Source organism: Rhinatrema bivittatum, chromosome 3 (assembly GCF_901001135.1).
Source record: "Rhinatrema bivittatum chromosome 3, aRhiBiv1.1, whole genome shotgun sequence".
Classification (NCBI taxonomy): domain Eukaryota; kingdom Metazoa; phylum Chordata; class Amphibia; order Gymnophiona; family Rhinatrematidae; genus Rhinatrema; species Rhinatrema bivittatum.
The window spans coordinates 304,659,312-304,686,638 of NC_042617.1; the positions used below are offsets into that span (position 1 = coordinate 304,659,312).

Consider the following 27,327-nt stretch of genomic DNA (forward strand, 5'->3'; position numbering starts at 1 on the left):
ACAACAAAGACTGACTTGGCTGAGGAGCAATATCCTACAGAGCAGTAAGCTTCTTCGGCTGGAAGCTGGGGTTTATCCATAGCAATCTGAAGTGGAATAAATGGGCAGACTGGAAAGGCCACTTGGTCTTTATAGGGCCAATATTCAAAAACCTCTAAAATGGCTAACTTACCAGGCTAAAATTAGCTGGATATGTTAACCTGGGATATTCGGCAGGAGGGCTGGGGGGGGGGGGGGGGAGGAGAGAGCTTTGCTTGGCAGGTTCCATTTCTGTGACTTTGGGTGAGGAGTCTGAGATCCTGCTCATGTGGGAATTTTGAAAGCATGGCCATGTAACTGACGATGTACTTTTGAATGTAGCCAGTTAAGTGTAAAGCTATCCGGAAACGCATTCCTGGATAACTTTAGACCTGCTCCAGGACACGCCTAGAATTAGCCAAAAAAACCCATATTCAGCTAATGTCGATTGGAGTTAGTTAGTTTCCCAGCTAACTCATCTCCGCCCTGAAATGGCTGTTGCTTTTTCAGCTAATTTTATATAAATTTAGCCGGATAAGTACCAGGAATACTGAAACCTTGGCATCTAGCCAGATAACTTGTGAGTTATCTGGCGAAATGTCTTTGAATATTGGCCTCTCTGTGCCTTCTTCTACTATGTGACTATGCTTGATGTCATTTATTTGAAAGCCGGAGCATGAAATTTAACTGGTAGCAGATTTAAAACACAATTAAGAAAAGTATTTTTTCTGTCCATACATAATTCTCCTATGAAATTTGTTGCCAGAGATTGTGGTCAAATCTAGTAATATAGATGAGTTTTAAAAAAAAAAAAGATTTGGTAAAGTTTCTGGAGGACTGATCCATTAACAATTATTAGCCAGGCAGACATAGGGATCACCACCTCTTATGTCTGGGAGTGAGTAACTAGGAAGGATCTCTCCATTGGGATCTGCCATGTGCTTCCAAGTGACCCAGATTGACCACTGTCAGAGACAGGATGCCAGACTCGATGGACCTGTGGTCTGGATCAGCATGGCACCTCTTGTGTTTTTACGCTGCTTAATAAAATGTAATAGGTACTGCAAGGAATGTGTCTTACAGGATTTATTGATTTATTTATTTTATTTGTTGATTTTTATATACGGACATTCGTCGGAACATCATGCCGGTTTACATTGTAACAAATTAACAAGAGAGTGAAATACAATAAACAGGATAAAGTGGGTGGTGTTAGGTGCTGTGAAAGATATCTCGTATACTTTAAACAATGATGAGAAGACCTCTGCGGAGCATCTTGTGAGGGAATTTCTCCAGAGCCAGAAGACAGAGAAGAAAATGGGACGAGCAAAGGGAGGCAGAGGAAATGTTCACATATATTGTTAATTCCTGGAAGCATAGCAATCTTTCGTGTAAACATATTTTAAACTAACATCTTTATCCAGTAAACTTACAAGAACTCACCAGTAATATCCATTACTACTTGTTTTGTTTGTTGTCCACCCACCTACTACTCCCTTATCCAATTTTTTTTAACCATATTGCAACAAAGAGAAAAACAAGACTATTATTTTTCTACCCAACAAAGCGGCATCGCTCCTAGGAAGTACCGCATGCGTAGAAGAAGCACAAGTAATCAATGTAGACAGCACCAAACCATTGAAGCACCAGAGTCATAATGCTCCAACAGGACTGACACACAGTGCTTCAAAGCTTTTGAACCACAATGCATCTGAAACATGCCATACTGAAGCATCCAAAGCATAGTACATTGACGCAACCAACGCATTATACATTGCTGAGTCCAACACATGGGCATCTGATGCATCTTCATGCTCCAATGCTCTTGTTTACTGAAAGCTCCAAGTATTCTAAAGCTTCTTCACATTGCAGTTCCCACAAGGAGACTCATAGCCAATCCAGCTGGTCCGAATCAAGGGTCCATTCCTCTATAGCTTCAACGTCTTCTTCCCAACATTCGCACAAAATTTGTATTTCGGAGCCTACCCAGTCCCCAAATCCTTTACAGCACCCTGACTTGGCTCTTCTACATGCGGCTCTGCCTACATAGTATTATATAACCTGCTCCCTGCAGAGGCCAGCTGGTGATCTCCTGCGTCTTCATCCTATCACAAGGCACTTCCTGTGGCACAACTCCTGGCCCCAGGTCTCCATCTCAAGACACCAGACCCAATTTGTTCAATTATTCCACTTCTAACAAACCAGCTACTCTGGAGTCAAACCCGTCTTAGTATCGGAGAAAGATGTGCCCCCTTCTCACTCCAAGTCAGAGATCTCAGCACTGTACAGAGCAGATGGTGGACATAGTACAAACTTTTTTCAATTCCCTTTTCAAAAAGCCTAGAAGTTATTTTCAGCTGCTGCTCTCTACATTTGCCACCACTTTCTCACAAGTTGCAGCAGCAGCATTCTTGCTACCCATTATAGGAGCTTCAGGTCTTTCTCCACATGGGTTGATCTCTTCTTTAGCAACAGAGTCTTCTTACTAAGGCAGAAGAGAATCCCTTTTCTCTCTACCGGCCCATCTCTGCAACATAAGAAATTGCCATGCTGGGTCAGACCAAGGGTCCATCAAGCCCAGCATCCTGTTTCCAACAGAGGCCAAACCAGGCTACAAGAACCTGGCAATTACCCAAACACTATGAAGATCCCATGCTACTGATGCAATTAATAGCAGTGGCTATTCCCTAAGTAAACTTGATTAATAGCCGTTAATGGACTTCTCCAAGAACTTATCCAAACTTTTTTTGAACCCAGCTATACTAACTGCACTAATCACATCTTCTGGCAACAAATTCCAGAGCTTTATTGTGTGTTGAGTGAAAAAGAATTTTCTCCGATTAGTCTTAAATGTGCTACTTGCTAACTTCATGGAATGCCCCCTAGTCCTTCTGTTATCTGAAAGTGTAAATAACCGATTCACATCTACTCGTTCAAGATCTCTCATGATCTTAAAGAGCTGTATCATATCCCCCCTCAGCCGCCTCTTCTCCAAGCTGAACAGCCCTAACCTCTTCAGCCTTTCCTCATAGGGGAGCTATTCCATCCCCTTTATCATTTTGGTCGCCTTTCTCTGTTCCTTCTCCATTGCAACTATATCTTTTTTGAGATGCGGCGACCAGAATTGTACACAGTATTCAAGGTGTGGTCTCACCATGGAGCGATATAGAGGCATTATGACATTTTCAGTTTTATTAACCATTCCCTTCCTAATAATTCCTAACATATAATAATTTCTAATTGGCTGCGAGTGATCCTGCTGTGAGCATTAATGGCTTAGCCTAAGATCTCCAAATAATTCAGAGGAAGGCTCAACTGGCATCTCCTTGGATTCTCCTCCAGAGCCACTGGAGCACACTTACATACTCCAGATTTCTAGAAAAGAAGGGTGAAGCCCTTGCTTCAAGGTATGTAAAGAGGTGTTGAGGCTTCTTCAGATCCTCAGTATTCCGTTGGATCCTGTAGCCTTTACAACTTGCCCCATATTGGACACGGTACAGATGCAGAAATGGGAAACCCCAATTTCTGAGTGACTACAGCCAGGAAATTAGACCTTAAATACAGGATGTAGAAATCTCCAGCCTACAGAGATGTCCAGTTGCCCCATCAGTTGATGGTCATGGAATCTGCTCTCAAAAGAGCCAAGAATATGAGGATTCATTCTAATTCTTCTCTTGGCAAGGATCACTGCCTCCTTTGGAAAGAAAATCTTCCAGGGGACCATGCTCACAGCCGGATCACTCGCAGCCAGTTTTTCATAGTGCAATATGTTAATGACTGCATCCAGAATTTGAAGCTTTCATTCAGGCTGAGACGGGTGAGCCCTGCTTCCCACAACTGCTCAAGAATTTAGAAGAGGCCATCGACGACTTCTATGAATCTTTTGATATTGTCACTCGAACATCGGCAGCCTCCATTGTAGCTTGATGCATGGCTTGGCTCTGGGCAAGTGATATCCAGGAAGACATCCATGAAAAACTCACTAACCTCGCCTGTTCAGGGGCAACCTCTTTGGTGAGAAGTTGTGTGAGACAGTATTGCAAATTAAGGATCAAAATGTAGCTGTTCAGTCCCTGTTCATGGCTCCAGATCAGCCTTCCACAACCCTCTGCTCTTTCTACTCTTACAGGTGGCCATATAACCACAGGCAATATGATACAGAGCAATAAGCTACAGCACAGATGTATCGGTGCCATAGAACCATGGTGCGGACAAGTTAGTGTGGAATTACAGTGTAGAGAATGTGGCATCAAGAAATCACAGCCCAAAATGTGTTCGTGCTGAGAGACGTCTGTATAGAGACATCAGTGCCAGACTGCTTTGGCACAAAATCTTCAACATCAGAAAAGAGCTGTGCGGAAAAATACTGGCACAAAAGCAGTGATAAGAATGAGACAACTTCTTCAAAAAACAGTCTCTCTTCACCACCAATATTGCAGCCAGAACATCTATCAGGACCAATTTTGTCTGTGACACTCATTTGTACAGAAGCTCTGGTCAGGTTTTGTGAAAACATATATTATAGAAGTGCCTAACAAAGAACTATTATTCCAGAGACCTATTCTGGAGAGGTGGTGAGAAGAACTAAAACGCAAAACTTCCAGCTCCTACTTTTTCAAAGATAAGGAAGAACCATTGAAACAAGACAAGGGAAAAGTATTGAAAAAAGATGCTAAGTCAAAATCAGTGTCCTACATGGACACACTGGCAGAGGATTCACAAGATTCCTATGACTCATTTTGACTGTGGGAAATCTAATCCCCATATCCACCTTCTGACCCATCCCCGGAACTAGGGAGAGCTTCAACACCACCAGATGATACAATCTATCCAATTTTTCTTCAAAAAGTGTCAAAGACCATACTTTTCAAAATAGATGAAAATGAAGAAAAAACAACTGACTTTTAAGGGGTTCTACAATTTATAAACCCCCCAAAAACAATACAGAGTAAAACCTATGCATCAAGCATTATTAGACATTCAAACAAAGATATGGAATAAACATTTTCTATGCCCGCTGTAAGCAAAAAACACAGACATTAAATTTAGAATACATAAATGTACAGAACACCTTAAGGTGCAACTGCCACACAATTTGTTAATGGTTAAGTCAGCAATGAAAGAAGCCAAAAAACCAAAGCATACTCAAATAATGCTCTAGGAAAAGATCCAAGTATCCTGGATATGGTGGGAAGCCAATTATAAGGAAACAATTACAAATGATTCAACACCTCTTTAATAACCTTCAAAGATTAAAATAATTTTCCAGAAAATTATCTAAGGATGAACTGAGACAGTTCAATGAAGTCATGTCAGAAACAGAAGACTTTGTAAAACATATGACATGATCTATTTGTGACTCATTTGATGCGGCTTCAAGAATATCAGCGTCTGTCATAGTGGCAAGAAGAATAGAGGATGTCCTTGAAAAATTGACTAACACTCTGTGTGCAAATGATAACTTATTTAGAGAGAAAATTAAGGAAACTGTAGAAGTGAATTAAAAAAAATTGCTCTCCAGTCATTTTCGACATTGCAAACAGATACATCCTCTCAAAAAAGATCACAGGCAAGATACATGCAAGAAATCATATTACTTCTCACAAAAAAGGAGATACAATCCATATCCTTACTACAGATTCCTAATATTGTTACACAACTTTAGCAACCACAACAGCAATTACAGCAACAACAATCCAGACTAAGAAGATGTGTTAGGCAAAAACAGAGACAGACCTAGCAGCCTCCAAAGAGGCTAACGTCTGGCTTTTGACCCATAAACAAGCTTCAATGGAAACCATTTCAAACTTTATACATGAGAGGCAGACTCCAATTTTTCAACAAACAATGGAGTCACATCACTACAGACAAATGGGTTTTGAAAATCATTCGCCAAGGTTATTACATACATTTTGAGATTTTACCACCTTAAAACAACTCTTAGAACTGCTCATCTGAGAACAGGAATGTCTTCTACAAAAGCAATTCAACTTCTTCCATAAAATCAACAAGGAAAGGGATTCTACTTCAGATGGTTTCTAACCCCAAAAAATAAAGAGAAGACCTTCAGGCAATATTAAATCTCAAAAGATTTGAATGCCTTTTTAAAAATAAATTCAAAAATTAACTTAATAGCTAAGGTCCTTCCACTACTTCAAAAGGGAGACTGGTTGACCTCATTAGACCTCAAGGATGCATACACACATATTCAAATAAGACAAAAGCACAGAAAATACTTTTCACTTTAGAAAATCAGCATTATCAGTATAAGATACCACCCTTCGGCCTAACGGTAGTCCCAAGAGTCTTCACCAAGTGTCTTGCAGTGGTAGCTGCCCACCTAAGAAAGAGAAAAATTTGCTTGTGTTTCCATATGTAGATGAGTGTCTAATATCGAGCATGTCCTACAAGACCTCTATAAAAGATGTATGCAAGGTAGTGAACACAATCCACGATCTAGGGCTTTTAATAAATTTTGAGAAATCCAATATGACACTGAGATAAGAACTAGAATTCATAAGAGCTTGCCTAGATATGGTCAAAGGAAAAGCATACCTTTCAGAGCAGAGAGCAAACAATATGGAGATGATGCAGGCCCTATTCAAGAAGGCAACAATAACTGCACACACCAATATATGCAATTGTTGGGGCATACGGCATCAACAGCACACATCATATCCCTAGCAAGACTCAACATGAGATTCGCTCAGTGGCATATCAAAAGCAAATGGAATCAGCACAGTCAACCTCACAGACACAAGATCCCAGTGACTGAAGATCTGTTGAACTCCATGAATTAATGGTAAAAAAAAACATCTTTTAGGTCAAGATGCACATATTAACAAGGGGGTGGAGCTTATGTTGATTCAGTCTGTATCTAAGGAATTTGGACAAAACAGGGAGCAATTCTGCACATCAACATCTTGGAATTAAAAGCTATCCACAGTGGCCTGAAAGTATTCGAACCTTGGCTAAAGAACAAAATGCCTTAAATTCAGACAGACAAGCTATATAAACAAACAAGGAGGAACAGCATCCTTCCTGCTTGACAAAGAAGCTCTGGACATACGGAAATGGGAAACCAAAAGGAAGATTTCATATCTCTGCTATCTCTCAGAAAAGAACAATACGCTAGTGGACAAGCGGAGCAGTCAGCTTCAGCTGCACGAGTGGTTGCTTAACAATAATCTACAGTACCGACTGTAGATCTCTTTGCATCGCCATTCAATCACAAACTATAGTGTTATTGTTTGAAGAGGCTAACCAGCCAAGCACTAGCGAAGGATGCATTCATCATTCCATAGAACAAAAGAACTGCTGTATGCTTTCCTACCAATTCCACTAATAACAAAGACAATTCTAAAGCTGAGAAAAGAAAAGAGCACAGTGATCCCAATAGCCCTGTTTTGGCCATGCCAAAGTTGGTTTCCATGGCTATACAGACTTGTAATAACACCACCAAGCAAACTACTGCTATTATCAAATTTTCTGTCCAGGTTCAAAGGTTTGGCATTACATCCCAATCTCCACTTAGCCAGATAATTCAAAATTTATCTGGATAAGTGGCAGACATCAGCTGCATGACGTATTTGTGCTCCTAATTTAATCATTTGCACGTGAAAATGTAACTCATACGTTTTCATTAATACTTGGCTTTTACGCGTGTAAATTATCAAATTTTGTAGCACGCGCATGGGAAGAATATTACCAGTTTTACCAATTAGTCCACTAGTTTGCACAGTCTGTCTCTAGGTCATCCAGGTTGTTCAGGCTGCGTACTCTCCAGTTTTCCCTAACCACTTACCCCATCAGTATTTGTCTATAAAAAATTCGACTCTAACCCGCAGCAAATAATTAGGAGATATATGTGCAGGTAATAGCTGTATGTGTGTCGCTTTCACAGGTTATAAAATAGCACCTTATATGCCCCAGAATGCCCCTGGCCCACCCTTAGCCAGCTTCTTTTTTCTGCAAGCAAATTTATTTGGATACCATTACTTCCATGTGTATGTTTGAGGTTTATAAAGTAGCACTTGCACAAATGTGCGCTATTTAGGGTAGATTTTTAAAAATTGCGCGATCGCGTACTTTTGTTTGCGCACCAGGCGCAAACAAAAGTACGCTGAATTTTATAAGATACGCACGTAGCCGTGCGTATCTTATAAAATCCGGGGTTGGCGCGCACAAGGGGGTGCACATTTGTGCAACCTGCGCGCGCCGAGCCCAGCGCGCGCTGTCTGTTCCCTCCGAGGCCGCTCCGATTTCGGAGCGGCCTCGGAGGGAACTTTCCTTCGCCCTCCCCCCACCTTCCCCTCCCTTCCCCTACCTAACCCACCCCCCCCGGCCCTATCTAAACCCCCCCCTTACCTTTATTCCACGATTTACGCCTGCGAAAAGCAGACGTAAATCTGCGCACGTCGGCTGGCTGCCCTGCTCCGTATTCTGGTCCTGGGGGCTGGTCCGGAGGCCGCGGCCACACCCCCGGGCCGAAACCACGCCCGCGTCGCTGCCCCCAAAACGCTGCATCACGCCCCCAAAACGCCGCGTCATTCGGCCACGCCCCGACACGCCCCCTCCCGCCCCTTTTTAAAAACCCCAGGACTTATGCGCGTCCCGGGGCTCTGCGCGCACCGGCGCGCAGGGCATTTAAAATCCGCCCCTTTGTGCGCATGTGCTCATTTTTACATATGCAACTCTTTTAAAATGCACCTTTAAATGCATAAATGGGTTTTTGAAAATTGCTACAATGGTATGTTCCATTTACACGCACATAACTCATTTGAAAATTACCTCCTCACTGTACATCCCAGTGTTGTTCAGCAATGAATTGTGAAATTCCACAGTCAATAAAGGCCCATCCATTGAGCGCAGTTGCTTCAACATTGGTGCACTGAAACTCAACCTCTGTGCCTGCAGAGTAGTGTCGTCGTCAGTGATGCACGCTTTCACTCAACACTACTGCTTAGAACAAGAGTCGCCAAAGGGCAGTACATTTGGACAATCTGTACATAAAAATATTTTTAAGGAAATATCCATCTTCCTGCAGAATAACAACAGGTTGCAAAAAAAATAAAAATAAAACTTAACGGCAATCCTTAGCTGGGGAGTCCCATCTTGTCTAGCTCTGTTTGTTATGCTTACCTGTAACAGGTGTTTTGTTGTGGGCAGCAGAACAAACAGCCACTCAATGCCTCCCTCCTCCCCCGGAAATTGATTTTAGCTCTGAAACGAACTGAAGGAGAGGTGCGCAGCGATGACAGCCCAGGAACTCCCTCGCATGTTCATAAGGTACAATTAGAAGCTCCTGAGCCAGGAGAGAGAAATGACCAACTCCACGCTATCTGATAACGTCATCCATCTTTCAAAGATGTTTGTTCTGCTCTCCACGGAGAGCACCTGTTATAGGCAAGCCATTATGCTTTCAGCGCTGTGCTCATCCACTGAGCCTTTAAACTTGGCTAACCTTCCTGAGCTGAAGTGCTCTTTCAAGGGGCAACATTCAAACCATCTGCATTGGTGCAAAGTGTGCAGGCACCTTTTACCTGGAGATTTTGCTCCAGTGTTCAAAGAGAAAGTATGGCCGTTCTTAACTTTGGAACTTGTAGCGGGTATTTTTGCCTGCTTGTTGTGTGGGTGCTTTCGTGCGCAGAGTTGAAAATGCAATCTGAGCACATTGTTTTCCTGCCCCTGGGAATGCCTCCTCTGAATGTGGCTCAGAGTCTGTGGGTTGTGGGTAGGGCTGCTAACTGGCTCCGGATTTTCAGGACAGGTTGATCCAGTCCCTGGTTTTTACCCCGTTGCATTCTGTGATTTATTCTGGTTTCTCTAATGTATTCCCTAAGAAAAGCAAGACTATAGGCACCTTCATGCAGGGGAGTAAAACCAGGATTGGATCTACCTGTCCTGAAAATCTGGAGCCATTTGGCAACCCTAGTTGTGGAGCAGTGCACTTTGTATTAGCCATAGTGAGGGAGGCTCATCCTCACAGTCCATTTATATGCATAGGTGGCTTTGAACATTGTCTTTCATAATAGCCAGTGTCCCTGGATGCTAGTGATGTCGAGCTTCGAGCAGCTGCGTTGGTGGTAGAAGGAAAGAGCTTATAGTTAGGCTGACGGTGATCGTATGTCTTTTAAAGACCAGACCGTGCTGCTTGTCCTCTCCCTCACACACACTGACTCTGGCAGTGTGCTTTTCTAATTGGGCGTGGACTTGGATAGATTAAGGCAGGCTCCTCCTCTCCATGGACCTTGAGAACATTCTGGGCTTGGGTGCACTTTGCACACACTGCAGTTTTACGGGGAGTGTGGCCCTTTCTCTGGGCAGTGGTAAGTTCAGCCTTGGTGTACATGCTTTGCATTTCAGGAAGACTTGACGGAGGTCCATGGTAGGGTCTGTGGGACGCTGCAGCAGAGTGGGATCTCCCAACGCGTTATCTTAGCATCCAAACACCAACTTTGCATCACACAGTTGTTGTGAGCAAACACCAGCTGTTGCAACAAGGTTGTTTTCAGTATTTATTTTTCCCAAGAGTTTATCAATGTTTATCAATTACACGAAGAACAAAAATTAGATTTACGTGGACAAATTTCAAATCATTTATTTCCACTGATTTCTCTCAATTTTTTGTTTTTTTTGTTGTAATGAACACTGATAAACTCCTGGGAATAATACAATTAAAAACTGAAAACGAAAGTCTCTACGCTCTCATATGCTCTATGCAGGGTTCACATTGCAATCCCGGGCTGCTTATTTTGATAGGGCCAAACTGAAGAGAAAACCTTGCCCCCATATCCTGGCTCCATTTCCCGCCAAGGCCACCTCCCTCACCCCCCCCCCCCACCCCCCAAACTCCTCCTCAGTATCAACTTATGCCCCTGTATTTGTTCTTCTCCATAACTGCTGATGCACAGCGTTATGTAATCTTAGGGTTTCACACTGTATGATCACATTTCCCTCCGCAAGTGCTTTGCCTTGCTATACTGTGCATGCCGTCCTGCATAGAACAGCACTGGGGTATGAAAAGCAGTGGTGCTCCATATCACTGCAAGCACCGAACACAGCTGTCAGGGGGGCCAGGGGATAAGGGTTTTTACTGTGATCCCGTTACTGCCATTGTGTTTAAAGACATTCGGCACAGCCTGACCGCTTCAGAGAACCCGCTGCATTGGTTTCACCTTCTACTTCTCTTCTCTCTCTCTCGCGCTCTCCAGGTTTTGGTTACATGACCGAGCAGCTCATGACCCTGGCAGGAGGGGGTGTCATCCTGGCCCTGGAGGGGGGGCACGATCTTACTGCCATCTGTGATGCGTCGGAGGCCTGTGTATCGGCTCTGCTGGGTAACAAGGTGAGAGGGGATGGGTGCCCTGTTTCTGGAAGAGCGATCTGTTTGGGCAGCTGGCTGTTTGTGTTCTTGGTGCACATGTTCATTTGTAAGCAAACTGAACACCCTGTCCCTGTAAGTTATAGAGGTAACAAGGGCACTTTGGCAGGATGTAAGAAAAGGAAATTAAAGTGGTAATATTAAAGAGGGTATTGAAGGAAGAACGGGCTCTGTGCTCACCTACAAAGGCAAGTATAGCAGTGAAAGGAGGAAACAAGGTTGGTGTGGGAGAAGTAAATGCAGAAAGCAAAGGAAAGGAGAGTGTTCAGCCTTTTATAGAAATTGCCTGACCTCTCTGCATCTTCAGGGGGAGTAGGAGCTCTTACAAAAATGTTATCTGTGCTTGTATGACTCTCATTTTATAGCTGCTCAGGGGTAGGGAGCGGCATGGGTTTGAGGGCTTCAGTCTGGAGGCCCACGGCACTGCTTGTTTGGTTCTTGTGGGTTGCCCAGAGCTGCACGTGGTGGGAACACCAGTGTCTCCAGTACAGTGTTTCCTCTCTTTCCCTCCCTGCAGCTGGACCCATTCCCAGAAGAAGTTCTGAAGCAAAGACCGAACCCGAATGCAATCCGATCGCTGGAAGCAGTCATCCAAGTGCAGCGTGAGTCCCCCATCCTCCTCTTCCTGAAGGGGAGGTTTTGGGGGGGGGGGGGAGGAAAGCAAGGGAGACTGATTAAACGATATAAAAGAGAAATTGTAAATCTGGAGCTAATCGGCTTCAAAGGGCCTGCAGCGTGACAGCAGCCATCGTGAGGAAATTAGGCACAAATGTTGCTTGGAATTTAATGAAATTAATCCCAGACCCAGCAGACATTGCAGAGACTCTAGAGCTAACTCTTCCCTCCCTTCCTTCCCTCCACAGTCCCTCCTCCTCCTCCTCCCCGGTTGTGTGTGATTGCTAGCCAGCTGAACCAGGGGCTGTGGAAAGCTTTTAGTCCTGCTCTGGTGAAGCTTCAAGAAATGCTAGTGGCTATCACCTATGCTTTAGCAAGGCTTTGTTGGTACTGGCTTCCTGTCCTTGAGAGTGGAGGGACTGACCTCCCAGTGAAGCCTCATCACAATGAAAATATCCATTCTGGCACTGCCTTAACGCTTACACATTATCCTTGGCACTCATCAGGGGACTACGATCCATGACCCTCTCACCTTGTTTCTTCCCATCATGCCTGACTTCTCTCTTCTGACTCTTTCCCCATCTGTCTATCATCAAGGCACCATGGTGCGCAGCCTCCAGTATTTTTCCCTGTTTATATTTTTGTCCATCCCTCTCTTTTTATAAGCTAAACCATGCAGTGGCTCCCTTCTGTGCAGACAGAGCAGGATGCTGCTTTCTGGAGAGTTACTTGTATTGCTATGTTGTGGATGAAGCGCTTTTATACCAAGGCCACAGCAAAGCGCAGGGCATTACTGTGGCCTTGACTTGCCCAGCGGCAGACGGCTTTGCCCTGCTGGTGTGAGAAGCCTGAACCAGGAGTAGCACACGCATCTCCTGTGTGGCAGCTCAGAGCATTCACCAATGATTCTTGTGTGGCTCACCAGTGGCATCGTAGCTTCTCTCCAGGCTCCCTGTGGGGGTGGTGGTGGTGGAGATGGGTTGCATTGCTGTGATTGAGTTCAGTAAAATGGACTCGTGTGTCGTGTGTCATTAGACTTAGTGTTTGGGTACTTGCCAGGTTCTTGTAGCCTGGATTGGCCACTGTTGGAAGCAGGATGCTGGGCTTGATGGACCCTTGGTCTGACCCAGTATGGCATGTTCTTATTCGAATCTGAGTTCTCTTTCCTGAGCCGGCACATAAGTCAGCTTTGTTTCCCTGTGAATCTGCAGAAGCCCAGAATGTTTGTCACTGGTGAGGCCTCTTGCCCTAGATATAAACAGCTCATTTTTGGGTATGGAGAAATCTGAAAGAGTCCAGAGTAGAGCAACACAAATGTTTGTAGAATAGATTATTATAGGACCTGTCTTGAGTGGCTGCAAGGGTTTATGTAGCCTAGAAAAGAGTGAGGGCTGACTCAGCAACTTTCAGGTAGATAAAGCAAGTGTGTGCTGGAGAGAGAGTATTCTAAAGAGAACAGGGATCGATTGTTCTCCATCTCCAATAGGTACAGAACTAGAAGTAATGGGCTGAAATTGCAGTAGGGGATCCTGAGGTAAGACAATAGGAATAACTTTCAAAGTGTGGCTGTGCACTGGAATAAGTTATCCAGGGAGATGGTGGAATTTCTGTCATGGGATGCTTCTAAGACTAGGTTAGACACACACATCTGTCAGGGATGGTTTACATAGCTTGGGTCTTGACCTGGATTAGGTGATCTCTTGAAATTCTTTTCAGCCTCATCTTTCTATTTTTTTGTGGTTTTTAACCCCTAGTGAAAGTGCTTGTTATCCCATTGATTGTATCCCTTGAAATCTAAGCTTCTAGCATCAAGGTGTTGTTCATCTCTAGGCTGTCATTTTAGATCTATTGCTATTTTACAGTCACTCTGTGCTAAGCATGAAATGCTGGTCTCGTTCACTTTCCAGTGAACAGCCGTCCAAATACACACTCCTATTCTGATTCTCTGTGAACAAGCAGGTCAGGATAACTCATCGAAGTGGGAGATGTCATCTGATGGTGCCGAGTTGGACGTGCTCTCTTGGAGCTCAGAAAGACCTATAAGTCATTTTTGAGTGTGTACCTGTGTAGCCAACGCCCTCCTCCCTCAATACCACACAAGTCTCCTCACTTTTTTTCTTCCACCAAAGCAAAAGGATGTGTTGCTCTCTTGGGTTTCTTAAGTTGCTTGTCATTTTTATCAAATTATTAGTTTTCTCTTTGAGTTTTTTCTTTACATTTTTACTAATCATCATTTTTTTCTGTTATTCTTTTAAGGGTCTCCTAAAAACAAAACCTTTTTTCTTTTCTTTCCTTTACCCAAATTTGAATTTGACTTTGTGTATCTCCTCTTCAATGTGTTGGATAAAAATCCTTTTAGGAACTGCTCAAAATATAATTTCAGGATATCCAGCCTTGATTTCCATGACTGCTGTCTGCACTGTCCATGATGTTCCCAACTGCTCAGCTTGTGGTCATATTGTCCCTTCAGACCTTATCATATCAGGATCTGAGATTGATGCACATTCTAAGTTCTCCATCACTGGAGAAGAAGAAAGAAGTTTCACAGGGACCAGTACCCAAAAATACCAGGTTAGAGTCCTTTTGTGAATGGTGCTGTGAGACTCAAGTCTCACTCGAGGTATGCGAGGGACAAAAATTCCTTCTCGGCGCCAAAGATCACAAGTGCCAATTTGAATAATTCCCATGCCAAACCTTCATTGGTGTGGAGGATGTTGGTGCCATCGGCCTCTAGTGCAAAAGTCTCTTCTGTACCATCCACTAGCAAAGCCTTGGTGAACATTATCTTTACACTGTTCCACTTTGGTGTTGAAGATTCTACGGTGCATTTCTCTCAACACAGAGATTATCCTCTAACAATTTTACTAGATGCTAAAAATCTGCCACTGATTTTGGTTCCTGAGTCAAATTCCTTATCTGTTCTGCCTCCTGCTTTCAATCACCATTGTTTTGCTCAGAGACTGTGGATGGAGTTTGATCATAAAAATTTCAAAAGCATCCCTTTTTTAAAGGATCCTATTCTGGAATATTTAGCAAACCAATTAGAATCTCAATTATAGATTCCTCTATTTCAAAAATGGCAGGAACTACCAACTGTGAATCACAGAGCTTAATTTATTTAAAAGAAAGTCTAGCTTTGGAGGATCTTCCAGTTGTCTTGTCTGATTCTCAAGAGGATTCTCTATTGCCCTCTCTACTGCCCTTCTCATTCAACTTCTTTGTCAACTCTGAATCAAAAACAACAGGATTGTCCTCAGATCCTTTCCCTGAGCCAGCTAGGAGCATGCCTGCACCAGAAGGCATGACCTAACCAGCATATCTTTAAAAAGAAATGGCAGCTTTCATTCCCTTTACTCTTCAGGAGGAAACAACCCAGGGAAAACATTTTTGGAGTATTGAAATGCACTCAAACTCCTAAACAGGTGATAGCAGTGCCCATTCAGAGTTCTACAAGCGTTTCAGTCAAGGTTGTGGTAAACACCAGTATTACCAGTAGCTAGGAAACTAAGGTCCAGGCCTGTCTAGGGCTTAGGAAGGTGCAGCTTTTGCATGAATCAGTTGTGGTGGAGCCTGTTCTCAAAAATGTGAAAAGATACAAAATACACTCAAATATGCCACCAGGCAAAGATACTAAACAGTTGGATAGCATCACAAAGAGAGTTTTTCAATCTGTTGTTCTGACATCAAGGATAGTAGCTTACTAGTTTCACATGATTCAATATATATACATTATCTTATAGAAATTGAGGGATGCTTCGTCTCAGATTCCCACTGATTCTCAGTATCTGTTGTAAACTGTGAGGTTTGGGTGGACTCTTGGACACTGTGGCAGCTGACCATGCACACGGGGGGAAGTCCCGTGAGGGGCCACAGGTCAGGCTTAGCTCAGGACACCCAAACACAGAGTTTGATCTTTTATTAGACTGTGTAAGGAGGTGGCAGTAGTGAGCAGCTGGAATAGCCCGGCAGGGCTGGTATCCCCCAGGCGCTGGAACAGCGACTCCTCCGGTAGCAGTGCTGTAGTGGAAAGAACTGAGAGAATGAGTACAATGGAGAATATACAAGACTCCAGTATGGAGATCCCCAGGGTAGGGAGAGCAGACCCTTGAGGAGCGAGTATCTGAGAGCTGGGAGGCTTGCAGATGATGTACTCACGCAGCGGTTCCACAGAGATGGCACTGGGGCTGGAACGGAGGCAGGCCCTCAAGGAGCGAGTACCTGGTTCCAGGGCTCAGCTCTGAGGTGAAGATGGTAGTACTCACTGATGTTGAAGATTAGCGAATCCTTCCAGGCAGAAGAGAAGGTAGGAGTAGGCAGCGAGTCAGGGAACAAGGGCCCTCGAGGAGCGAGTACCGGTTTCCTGATAGTGACCTGGAAAGCAAGTGAGGCCCCCGAGGAGAGGGTACCCTGTTAGTGTTAGAAAGTCCAATAGAGATTGGAGAGGCAGAGTAGCTGGGTACGGAGACGAATCCCATCCGTAGGATTCCCGTAGGATTACCCTTGCTTACTCAAAGGTTAGCAAACATTGTAGGCTTTAAATATCCGGGCAGAATGACGTCAATCACGGGGGGATGCCCCGGAGGTTCGCGCCAAGTAGAAAATAAGAAGGGCTGAGCAGCACGCGTGCCCTATGGTACAAGCGGAGCAGGGCGGGAGGCAGCGCCCAAGCCGGTCCGGGGATGCCGGAGAGGATGGCAGGCAGACACCGCGGCAGCCAGGCGTCCATCCACAGCATGAGGAGGAGCAAACAGAGGTAGGTGGAGTTAAGCCGTTGGAAAGGGATGGTTGCAACAGTATCTCTGTACTTCAGACATAATAAGGGGGAAGAATGTGCCTGCGCACGCATGTTATAAAATCGGGCCTACATGTGCGCGCACCGGGTAGCATGCGCACATGTAGGCCGCGCGCGCTTCTTTTAAAATCTACCCCTTAAGTTCTTCGTGAGGATGTTTATGAAAATTTAGCTGATGTGCCCTGCATTGGGGATAATCCTTTTGGTGAACCATTTAAGAGTCTGTAATCACTACTGATCAGCAACTTTGGAGCAGAAGATACCAGCCTATGCTCTATAGAAAACAATTCTCCTATTGTTGAAGAAGATGTCAGCTGTACCCCTATCAAGAGACCGTGTCCACAACAGCACCAACAGCAGCAGCAGGTCAAATGCACAGGGGATTGAACACAACCAAGAACTGTTCAATTTTCTTTGCAAAAGCCTGCTAATAGTTGTTGAATACCAATTCCAGTTAGAAGCCCTTCCAATTGGGAGAAGAGTTCAATATTTCAGTCCCTCATCATGTTGGACCAATGGGTACTCAAAATTATCAACAGATTATATCATCTAAATTTTCAATCCTTAGCTCCTCACACCCCTTCGATCACTCATCAGGTTCCTCTTGAGCAGTTGCAAATCCTGCAGAAAGAACTTTCCTTGCTCATAGCAGCAAAAGCGATACAACCACTTCCAGAACTGGAAAAGAACACAGCTTTTTATTCAAAATATGTTCTCATTCTTGAGAAGATAAGATGTCTATGCCCTATCTTAGACTTCAGGAACCTAAACAAACATTTGAAAAAGGAAAACTTCAGACTGCATTCTCTACCCACAATTCTCCTACATCTGGAAATCAACTAGCTAACTTCGTTGGACCTGAAGGACATACATATCAATATTTGTATTCACAAAGATCACAGAAGTTTCTCTGCTTCATGGTAGCCTGCAAACCTATCAATATGGTGTTCTCCCATTTGGTCTAGCGGCAGCTCCTAGAGTACTCACAAAATGTCTTGTAGTTGTAGCAACCTGTGTAAAAAAAAGCAATGTGTTCCTTTTTCCTTCCTTAGACGATTGGCTCTTATCAAGCAGCATCTTTCAAATAAGAAGATAATTCCATTCACTTCATTTTTTTACCTCTCTAATAAGTGGGATTCATCATAAACGTTCCAAAGTCCAGCCTGACCCGATGCAACAGTTGGATTTCACAAGTGCTTCATTAGACACCATAACAGAAAATAATTTCTTTCTACATCAAAGGATGGAAGTCCTAATTCATACAACTCTCCATCTCCCTAATGAGACAAGTACTTTGGCACATAGTTTCATAAGGCTGTATACAGCAGACTGTATACGTCATCCCTTTCACTCAGCTGCCCATGAGAAAAGCTCAATGGCATTTAAAAGCTCAGTGAAATCAACATTTACATCCTGTCACACAAATCAGTCTTTTAGAAGTCCTTATTCACTCTCTCTAATTCGGTGGACACAACTGTCACACCACCTTCAATGACATGCTTGTCATTCCTGTAACAGACAGTTAGCTGGGCCATGCATGTTTTGCTAACATCTTTCTGGAATAGACTTCTCAGAGCTAACTATTTGCAGTCACAGCTTTATTCCATGTATCAGTAATCAAATTTTCCAGTTTGTCTCCTGAAACACCAGGATTTACCCCAGAATGGTACACTACAAGTCTGGTTTAAGCCAGCCCTATTTCCTAGGATCATGTAGCGTTTATTTCCCAGCTGTACCTTTTGCAGATTTAAACTTTAAGTGAAGGCTGTAGGTATTTCTACTTCTGGGTCCAGGTAAGTCCTTTCCTTCTGGAATCCCCATCTGGTTCTGTCTCTTTCTCCCTCTCTGTCTCTCTTTTTACTACACTGACTAAGGGTATCAGTTTTGTAATTACTCTGAGCTGTGTCTCCCAATTATTAACATAGCTTTCTGTGACTGCCGCTTTAATCTTAACTGGTCTTCTGCACAAGGTCTCCAGACTACATTTCCCAGCAGCCTTGTTCTTCTTGCTCCACCTATCCTTACAATCCCCTAGCCAACTCTTATTTAGGTTTTCTTTCCCCTTTGAAACAGTGTTCTCTGTTGACCTCCCACCAGAGATCCCTCTACCTTCTGGAGTCCCCAAATGTTCTCTCTTTAGACTGCTTCAGCAGGTGTAAAGCTCCTGCTTTATCACAATCCCCCCTCACATTCAATAAATAGTGATTACGGATGCCTCCATTCAAGGTTGAGGAGCTCATTTTAATAATCTTTGTGCTCAAGGAACTTGGAGCACACAAGAGCAAGGTCTCCATATAAACCTGCTAGAACTCAAAATAATTTTCAGCACTTGGAAAGTATTCAGACCATATTTGAAAGGAAAAGTGGTATTTGTCCAAACAGATAATCAAGTAGCGATGTACTACATCAACAAACAAGAAGGACCGGGACCTTCCAGTCTTTGCGAGAAAGTGTGCAAGATTTGGAATTGGGGAATCAGACAAAACATGTTTTTGTCGCTATTGCTATACTAGGTAAGCAAAATCAAATAGCAAAATCATTGAGTCATTGACTTCAAGCACACGAGTGGTCATTAGATAACTAATGGCATAGCACATCAACTCTTTCACCTCTGGGAACCTACACATAGACCTATTTGCAACACAAGGTACCTCTTTCCTGTTCAAGAAGAGCAGTAGATTATTGTCTAGGAACAAATGCTCTATGCTTTTCCTCTAGTACCACTCATAGCCAAGTCAGTTCAAAACCTAAGAAGAGACAAGGCTCTAATGATCTTGCTAGTTCCTTTGTCTTGTCAGATATGGTTTCCTTGGCTTCAACACTTCTCTATTCGTCAACCCATCCAGCTACACTTGTCACCAGTACTAATCACACAATTCAACGAGGTGCTTCTCCATCCTAACTTTCCATCTCTGACCCTTACCACTTGGATATTGAAAACCAACTTGTTCAAGCTTTGTATTTACCTTCAGATGTTATGGAAATCATTCTAGCAGCAAGAAAACTATCCATGAGAAAATCTTACATTCCCTGTACGTACCCGGATCAGTCCAGGACAGCTGGGTTTTGCCTCCCCTCCAGCAGATGGAGGCAGAAAAAGACTTTGTGGACTCTGTCCTATACCCCTGAGGTGTCACCTAGTGTCTGCCAGTATTTTTCTGTCTCCAGCAGATGGCGGAGGTGCAAAACCTAGTGTCTGATAGAGGTGCTGAGTTTAGGGTTGGATTTGGTCTGACTTTAGTCTCTTAGTGCTTGATTTTATAAGGGACATGGCAAAGATTTTTGTGGGAAACAAAAGGAAAACCTATAACTCTATTCAACTGCTGTTATACTCCAGTATCTTTTAAGTCTATCTACCTCTAGTTTAAAAACTAACTCCATGAAAGTCCACATGAGTGTTATAGCTGCATATCACCAACGTACTGAAAGATTACCCATACTTCAGCGGTCTTTAGTACCTAGATTCATGAAGGGCCTAAATCATCTTAGTCTCTCAATTAAAAGACCCGCCTGCACCATGGAACTTGAATATCGTTCTTGCCCAACTCATTAAACTTCCTTTTGAGCTCTTGGCTACTATAGACTTAAAATTTCTTTCTTGGAAGATGATGATTTTGATACTTTTGCAAGCACTCTTAGGCCTGGATTCACCATTCTATCGCAGAATGGTGAATCCAGCGAAAACGGAGGATGAGGGGTGAGCCTGCGAAAGCCGGCAGCCATCGCACCACCGCGGTTTTATCACTGCCGGCTTTTGCACCCAATAGTGCCACCGTGAAAGGTGGTGCTATTGGGCGCACTACTGGCAACGATAACGTGGCTTACCTTATCACACCACCAGCGAAGACATCGTGGAGTCCGCCCCGACTCCGCCCCTAGCAAGCTATCGCACGCGAAAAGGGACTTTTCGCATGCAATAGCGGCTTAATCGCACGCGATAAGCTTTACAAAATAACCCCCTAAGTTAGGTGCAGGCATTGGTAGCATACCCTTCTTATAGGCAAATCTTTAAACAGTAGTTTTTTAGTGGATTCATTCAAAATTCTTGCCTAAGGTGGTTTCTCAATTTCATTTAAAGCAATCTAATTTTCTACCAATTTTCTTTCCAAAACCACACCCCAGTAAAGGTAAATGAACTCTTCATACCCTGCAATGTAGAAGAGCTTTAGTATTCTACTTAGGAAATAAAACATAGGGAAGATTTCCTGTAAGACATAGACTTCTCTTAAACTCAGTCAAACAAGATTTTTCAGTCACGAAACAGACTCTCTCCATGTAGATTTCTGACTGCATTTCTTACTGCTATACTAAATCAGACTAGCAACAAGTTAAAGACAAGATGAAAGCACATCGGGTTTGAGTTACTGTAGCTTCATTAGCATATATTTGCTCTACTTCCATAGAAGTCATATGCTAAGCAACTACTTGGTCTTCTGTCCATACCGTCTCGAGCCAGTACTACCTTGAACATGCTTCACTGCAAGATGGCAGTTTTGGTCAAGCAATTGTAAAAAACTAATTCAAACAATCACTTCAACTCTCCCACCTACTTTTTTTGGATCACAGGCTGCAATTCCAATCCTAAAGAAATAAAACATAAATTAATAATTGCGACTGTTAGCTTGGGAGTCCCCATTTATGTGGCTGATATAATCTTTCTTGTCCATAGAGAAAGCAAAGTTGCTTACCTCGTTAACAGATGTTCTCCATAGGCAGCAGACAGATCAGCCACACAGTATCTCCCACCTACCTGTAGTGTTGAAGTTTAGCTTGAAAACAAACTGAGGAGACTCGTGCAGGAGTGTCTGCATGGGAACATCCATTCATGCTAGATCTGTCTGAGTACAGAAAAAGCACGTCTGACTCGGCACCATCAGATCATGTCACCCACTTGTGTAACTGATTAGTCCTGCTATCTATGGAGAACACATATTGCAAGTAAGCAGCTTTGTTATGTAAAGGTCAGAGGTTACATAGGCACCGAGGCTGAGATCCTCTTTTTGCTACATGTAGTTCCCTTGGATATATGCATGAGGCAGACTGACAAAGTAGTACTTGCCAGGTTCTTATGGCCTGGATTGGCCACTGTTGGAGGCAGGCTGCTGGGCTTGATGGACCCTTGGTCTGACCCAGTATGACATGTTCTTAGTATGGTAGAAACTTGCCCTACTGCTGCCCAAGCTGTACCTCTTCTGTGATATGGGGCAGTGTGTGTGAGAGAAGTTTGCACTTCTGCTGCCCTTGCTATACCTGTTCTGCGGTGGGGCAGTGTGTGTGTGTGTGTGTATGTGTGTGTGTGAGGGAAGCTTGAAGCGTTACTCTTCTACCTGTTCTGTGGTGGGTCACTGTTGGTACTGCTGCTGCTCTGTTGTGTGGGTGGACTTGAATTCCTATGTTTTCAGTCTGACTCATTTCACCAGATACATTTTTAGAAAAGAAATAACCTGACTTTGGTAATCTTTGCTTGGGTTTCTCATCTGTTCATTCCACAGCTTTTTAGTTATTTACTTCTTTCTTTCTTTTCAGGTAAATATTGGAGCTCTGTCCAGCGCCATGTGTCCAGGGTAGGCTGCTCATTCCTGGATGCACAGAAGCACGATAAGGATGAGGTGGAGACTGTGACTGCCCTAGCATCTCTCTCTGTCGGGGTCACTCCAAGAGGAATGAACGAAGAGAGGTAACTGGGTGCTATTAAAAGAGTGCACCATCCTAAGTACATGTCTATGGTTATTCATTTGGAAGTTAAAACTGACAGAAGTTTAGATCTCCTTTTCTTTTCATCCTGATGTTTTTGTTGAAAACTCTTTCTGCCCTAGTCACTGCCACTCTTATAAATGTAAACATCGGGGATTATGCTGTGTTGATCATTATCATTATCATCATCATCATGGAAACCCTAGTGTCATGCCATGGGTCAGTGGGAGAGTCCTAAACTTGCATTGTGGGCTTTCTGCATTACAGTCCAGTGCTATAAACACCAGACCACACTTCATCTATGATATTGCCCCAGTTTATGCTTGAATCCTGTGTTCCTCTTCATCTAGCCAGAACAGTCCAGACAAATGGGTTTACACTCCCCTACCAGCAGATGGAGGCAGGGAACAAGTTTATGACATCAGCCCTTGTAAGGCCCCATATTGCTCCAGCATGACTCCACCAGATGGTAGGTTGAGCGTCCTATGCTGGAATCTACTGCCTGGTGTAGGCCAGGTGAAAAGGAATCTTAATTTTGGTGCTGCTCCTGAGGCAATGGTCCTTTGGGGGCTGTTCCTCCCTCAGCAGAGCATAGCAGAGACCAGGGGGCTTCCTTTGGAGATTTGGCCTGTTCCTGGGACAATTATTGGCTCCTGTCCCATCTCCATATCTCATCTCCCTCCACCATTTCTCCTCCTCTTCTGTTGGCGTTCCTCGCTACATTCAGGAGGCGGCTTAGCTGAGATGATAAAACTTCTTTAATAAAAAAAGAAGAAGAAGAAGAAGCAGGCCTAGTGGGACTGCATTCAGTCCATGGTGAGAAGAGCTGCTCTTGTCCTAGCATGAAACTGGGTGGTAGCAAATTCTAGTGCACAGAATGTGGGGTAAGTATTGCTTTAGCAAGAGAATGAATGGCAGGCCCGAGTGACTGTTGGAAGCACAGTGGCCTTTGTCTGGCCTACAGGAGTCATTGAGCAGATTTGGGGTGAGCCTCTTCTGATGGTCATGCTTGGAAGAGGAGGAGAGAGGAGATCGCTCAAGTGTGCTGCTCCGGGAGTGTTTGCTGCACTGGGAGTGAAGGCTCAGGTTTTTCCCTCCTGTGTGGTTTCCATTGCAGAAGGGATGGCGGCCATGTTGAATCCTCATGCAGCTTAGACTGTTGGCAGTTGGCTATTCCAGGAGTGGTTCCCTCCAGGTTAACTTTGGTTTCTCAAAGAGGCCTTCCCTTTCTGTTCTTTTCTCCCTGTCCCCAGATCTCCTGAAGTTGCTCCAAAAGGTTTTTTACTCTGGGTAAGCTTCAGTGGGGACTGCTACTCCTATTCTCTCTCGGCAAGTGGGGAGGGCTGTTTCCTGCTTCTAAGAAGAGGCTAAGATTGAGCATGATTGGGATCCAAATGAAGGATCCACAAGATCTGGTCCTTCTCTTAAGTCTCCTAAGAAGGCTCACAGTAGTGACAGGGAAAAGGAGTTGGAGGAAGAGGAATACTCTTCTAGGGAAGAGGATTCTTCCATTATTCAGTTTTTCAGAAAGTAAGAGCTTTCCTCCCTGATTTCAAGGTCCTTGCAGATTTTACATATTAAGAACATAAGAAATTGCCATACTGGGTCAGACCAAGGGTCCATCAAGCCCAGCATCCTGTTTCCAATAGTGGCCAATCCAGGCTACAAATACCTGGCAAGTACCCAAACACTAAGTAGATCCCATGCTACTGATGCCAGTAATAGCAGTGGCTATTCCTTAAGGCAAGTTGATTAATATCAGTTAATAGACTTCTCCCAGCATTTGTCCAAACCTTTTTTAAAACCAGCTGCACTAACCACATCCCCTGGCAACAAATTCCAGAACTTAATTGTGCATTGAGCGAAAAAGAATTTTCTCTGATTAGTTTTAAATGTGCTACTTGCTAACTTCATGGAGTGCCCCCTAGTCCTTCTGAAAGCGTAAATAACTGAGACACATCTATCCATTCTAGACCTCTCATGATTTTAAACACCTCTATCATAATCTCCCCTCAGCCGTCTCTTCTCCAGGCTGAACAGTCCTAACCTCTTTAGCCTTTTCTCATTGGGGAGTCATTCCATTCCCTTTATCATTTTGATCGCCCTTCTCTGTACCTTCTCCATCGCAACTATATCTTTTTGAGATGCGGTGACCGGAATTGTACACAGTACTCAAGATGCGGTCTCACATGGAGTGATACAGAGGCATTATGACATTTTCCATTTTATTTACCATTCCCTTCCTAATAATTCCTAACATTCTGTTTGCTTTTTTAACTGCTGTAGCACACTGAGCCAATGATTTCAATGTGTTATCCACTATGAAGCCTAGATATTGTTCCTGAGTGGTAGCTCCTAATATGGAACCTAACATTGTGTATCTATAGCATGGGTTATTTTTCCCTATATGCATCACCTTGCACTTATCCACATTAAATTTCATCTGCCATTTTGATGCCCAATCTTTCAGTCTCACAAGATCCTCCTGCAATTATCACAAACCGCTTGTGATTTAACTACTCTGAATAATTTTATATCAAACACCTTCTGAAAATCCAAATATACTACATCTACTAGTTCACCTTTATCCATATGTTTATTAACTTCAACAAGATAAGAAAAGGTTTAGAAAAGAACTAAAAATGTGGCTTTTCCAACAGGCCTATGAGAACAATAGCCAAACCACAAACTGAACCACACATATCTTTCTCTTTTCTTTTTTATGCTATTTTAAAGTAATTTTTATTAAGTTTAGTTAATCCTGTCTATATTAAGCTAGTTTTAATAATATTTTGTAAGATTTTATTCAAATTTTCTATGTATTTATTTTGAATATTTTATTGTAAAGTGGAGTGATGGAATTTTACTGTGCAACGGTATAGAAAAACTGTATAAATAAATAAATACATAATTAACTCCTTCAAAAAAATGAAGATTTGTGAGACAAAACTTCCCTTGTGTAAATCCATGCTGGCTGTGTCCCATTAAACCATATCTATATAAATGTTCCATGATTTTATTCTTTATAACAGTTTCCATGATTTTTCCCAGCACTGAAGTCAGGCTAACTAACTGGTCTATAGATTCCCGGATCACCCCTGGAGCCCTTTTTAAATATTGGGGTTACATTGGCCACTCTCCAGTCTTCAGGTACAATGGATGTTTTCAATGATAGATTACAAATTTTAATTAATAGATCTGAAATTTCATTTTTTAGTTCCTTCTGAATCCTGGGTGCATACCATCCGGTCCAGGTGATTTGCTACTCTTTAGTTTGTCATTGTGGCCTACTACATCTTCCAGGTTCACAGTGATTTGGTTCAGTTATCACCCTTGAAAACTATCTCCGGAACTGGTATCTCCCCAACATCCTCATTAGTAAACACAGAAGCAAAGAATTAATTTAGTCTTTCTGCAATGGCCTTATCTTCCCTAAGAGCCCCTTTAACCCCTCAGTCATCTAACGGTCCAACCAAGCTCAAGGGGGAAGAGGAGAAGTCAGATGAGGGATCCAGTCATGGCAAGTATTAGGAGTTTCACAAAGGCTTTCCCTCTCCATAGAAGGATCAAGGAACTAATTTCTGCAGAGTGGGAATCATTGGGTGGTGTTTTTAAGGTGGGCATGGCTTTTTCCTCTCTCAAGGAAGGAAAGAGAAAAGGTTAGGGCACCCCAGGGTGATGCCTTAGTTTGTAGGGTCACCAGAAAGACCACAGTCCCAGTGGAGCAGTGCGGTGCAGCCCTTAAGGATGCCGAGGACATGAAGATTTAATCATTACTCTAGCAGGCCTTTGATGCTTGTGGCCTAGACCTTCAAGTGGCAGTATATATTGGTATAGTGGCCAGGTCATTTTTGCATTTGTCGCAGCGTATGCAGGAATCTTTACTGGAGCCTTTACTGGAGGAAGCAGTCAAAAAAGCAAACAGAATGTTAGGAATTATTAAGAAGGGAATGGTTAATAAAACGGAAAATGTCATAATGCCTCTGTATCGCTCCATGGTGAGACCACACCTTCAATACTGTGTACAATTCTGGTCGCCACATCTCAAAAAGATATAGTTCTGATGGAGAAGGTACAGAGAAGGGCGTCCAAATTGATAAAGGGGGTGGAACAGCTCCCCTATGAGGAAAGGCTGAAGAGGTTAGGTCTGTTCAGCTTGGAGAAGAGACGGCTGAGGGGGGATATGATAGAGGTCTTTAAGATCATGAGAGGTCTTGAACAAGTAGATGTGAATTAGTTATTTACATTTTCGGATAATAAGAGGACTAGGGGGCATTCCATTAAATTAGCAAGTAGCACATTTAAGACTAATCGGAGAAAATTCTTTTTCACTCAACACACAGTTAAGCTCTGGAATTTGTTGCCAGAGGATGTGGTTAGTACAGTTAAGTGTAGCTGGGTTCAAAAAAGGTTTGGATAAGTTCTTGGAGGAGAAGTCCACTAACTGCTATTAATCAAGTTTACTTAAGGAACAGCCACTGCTATTAATTGCATCAGTAGCAAGGGATCTTCTTGGTGTTTGGGTAATTGCCAGGTTCTTATGGCCTGGTTTGGCCTCTGTTGGAAACAGGATGCTGGGCTTGATGGACCCTTGGTCTGACCCAGCATGGCAATTTCTTATGTTCTTATAAATGTATCAGGGTATGGCCTTTCTCACAGATGCACTCTATGATTTGGTGCAGTCTGTATACAAGGTATGGACGCTATGGTAGGGGTTCGTCATTTATTATGGCTGAGGAAGTGGTCAGCGGATTCAACTTCTGAGGCTCACCTGACTAAGCTTCTCTTCAAAGGGAACCTTCTCTTTGGGAAAGGTGTGGAAGTG

At 43.4% G+C, this 27,327-nt stretch overlaps 1 protein-coding gene across 8 annotated transcripts in view; it reads left to right on the forward strand.

The window, feature by feature from the left end:
• The window catches only part of HDAC7 (histone deacetylase 7), a 360,128-nt gene that overhangs the window by 323,881 nt on the left and 8,920 nt on the right, over positions 1-27,327 (forward strand). For all 8 annotated transcript variants that reach the window (XM_029595103.1, XM_029595106.1, XM_029595102.1 and 5 more), the window contains 3 exons: positions 11,232-11,365; positions 11,919-12,003; positions 22,335-22,485. In XM_029595103.1, the coding sequence (XP_029450963.1) occupies positions 11,232-11,365; positions 11,919-12,003; positions 22,335-22,485 (370 nt within the window). The remainder of the gene's footprint in view (positions 1-11,231; positions 11,366-11,918; positions 12,004-22,334; positions 22,486-27,327) is intronic.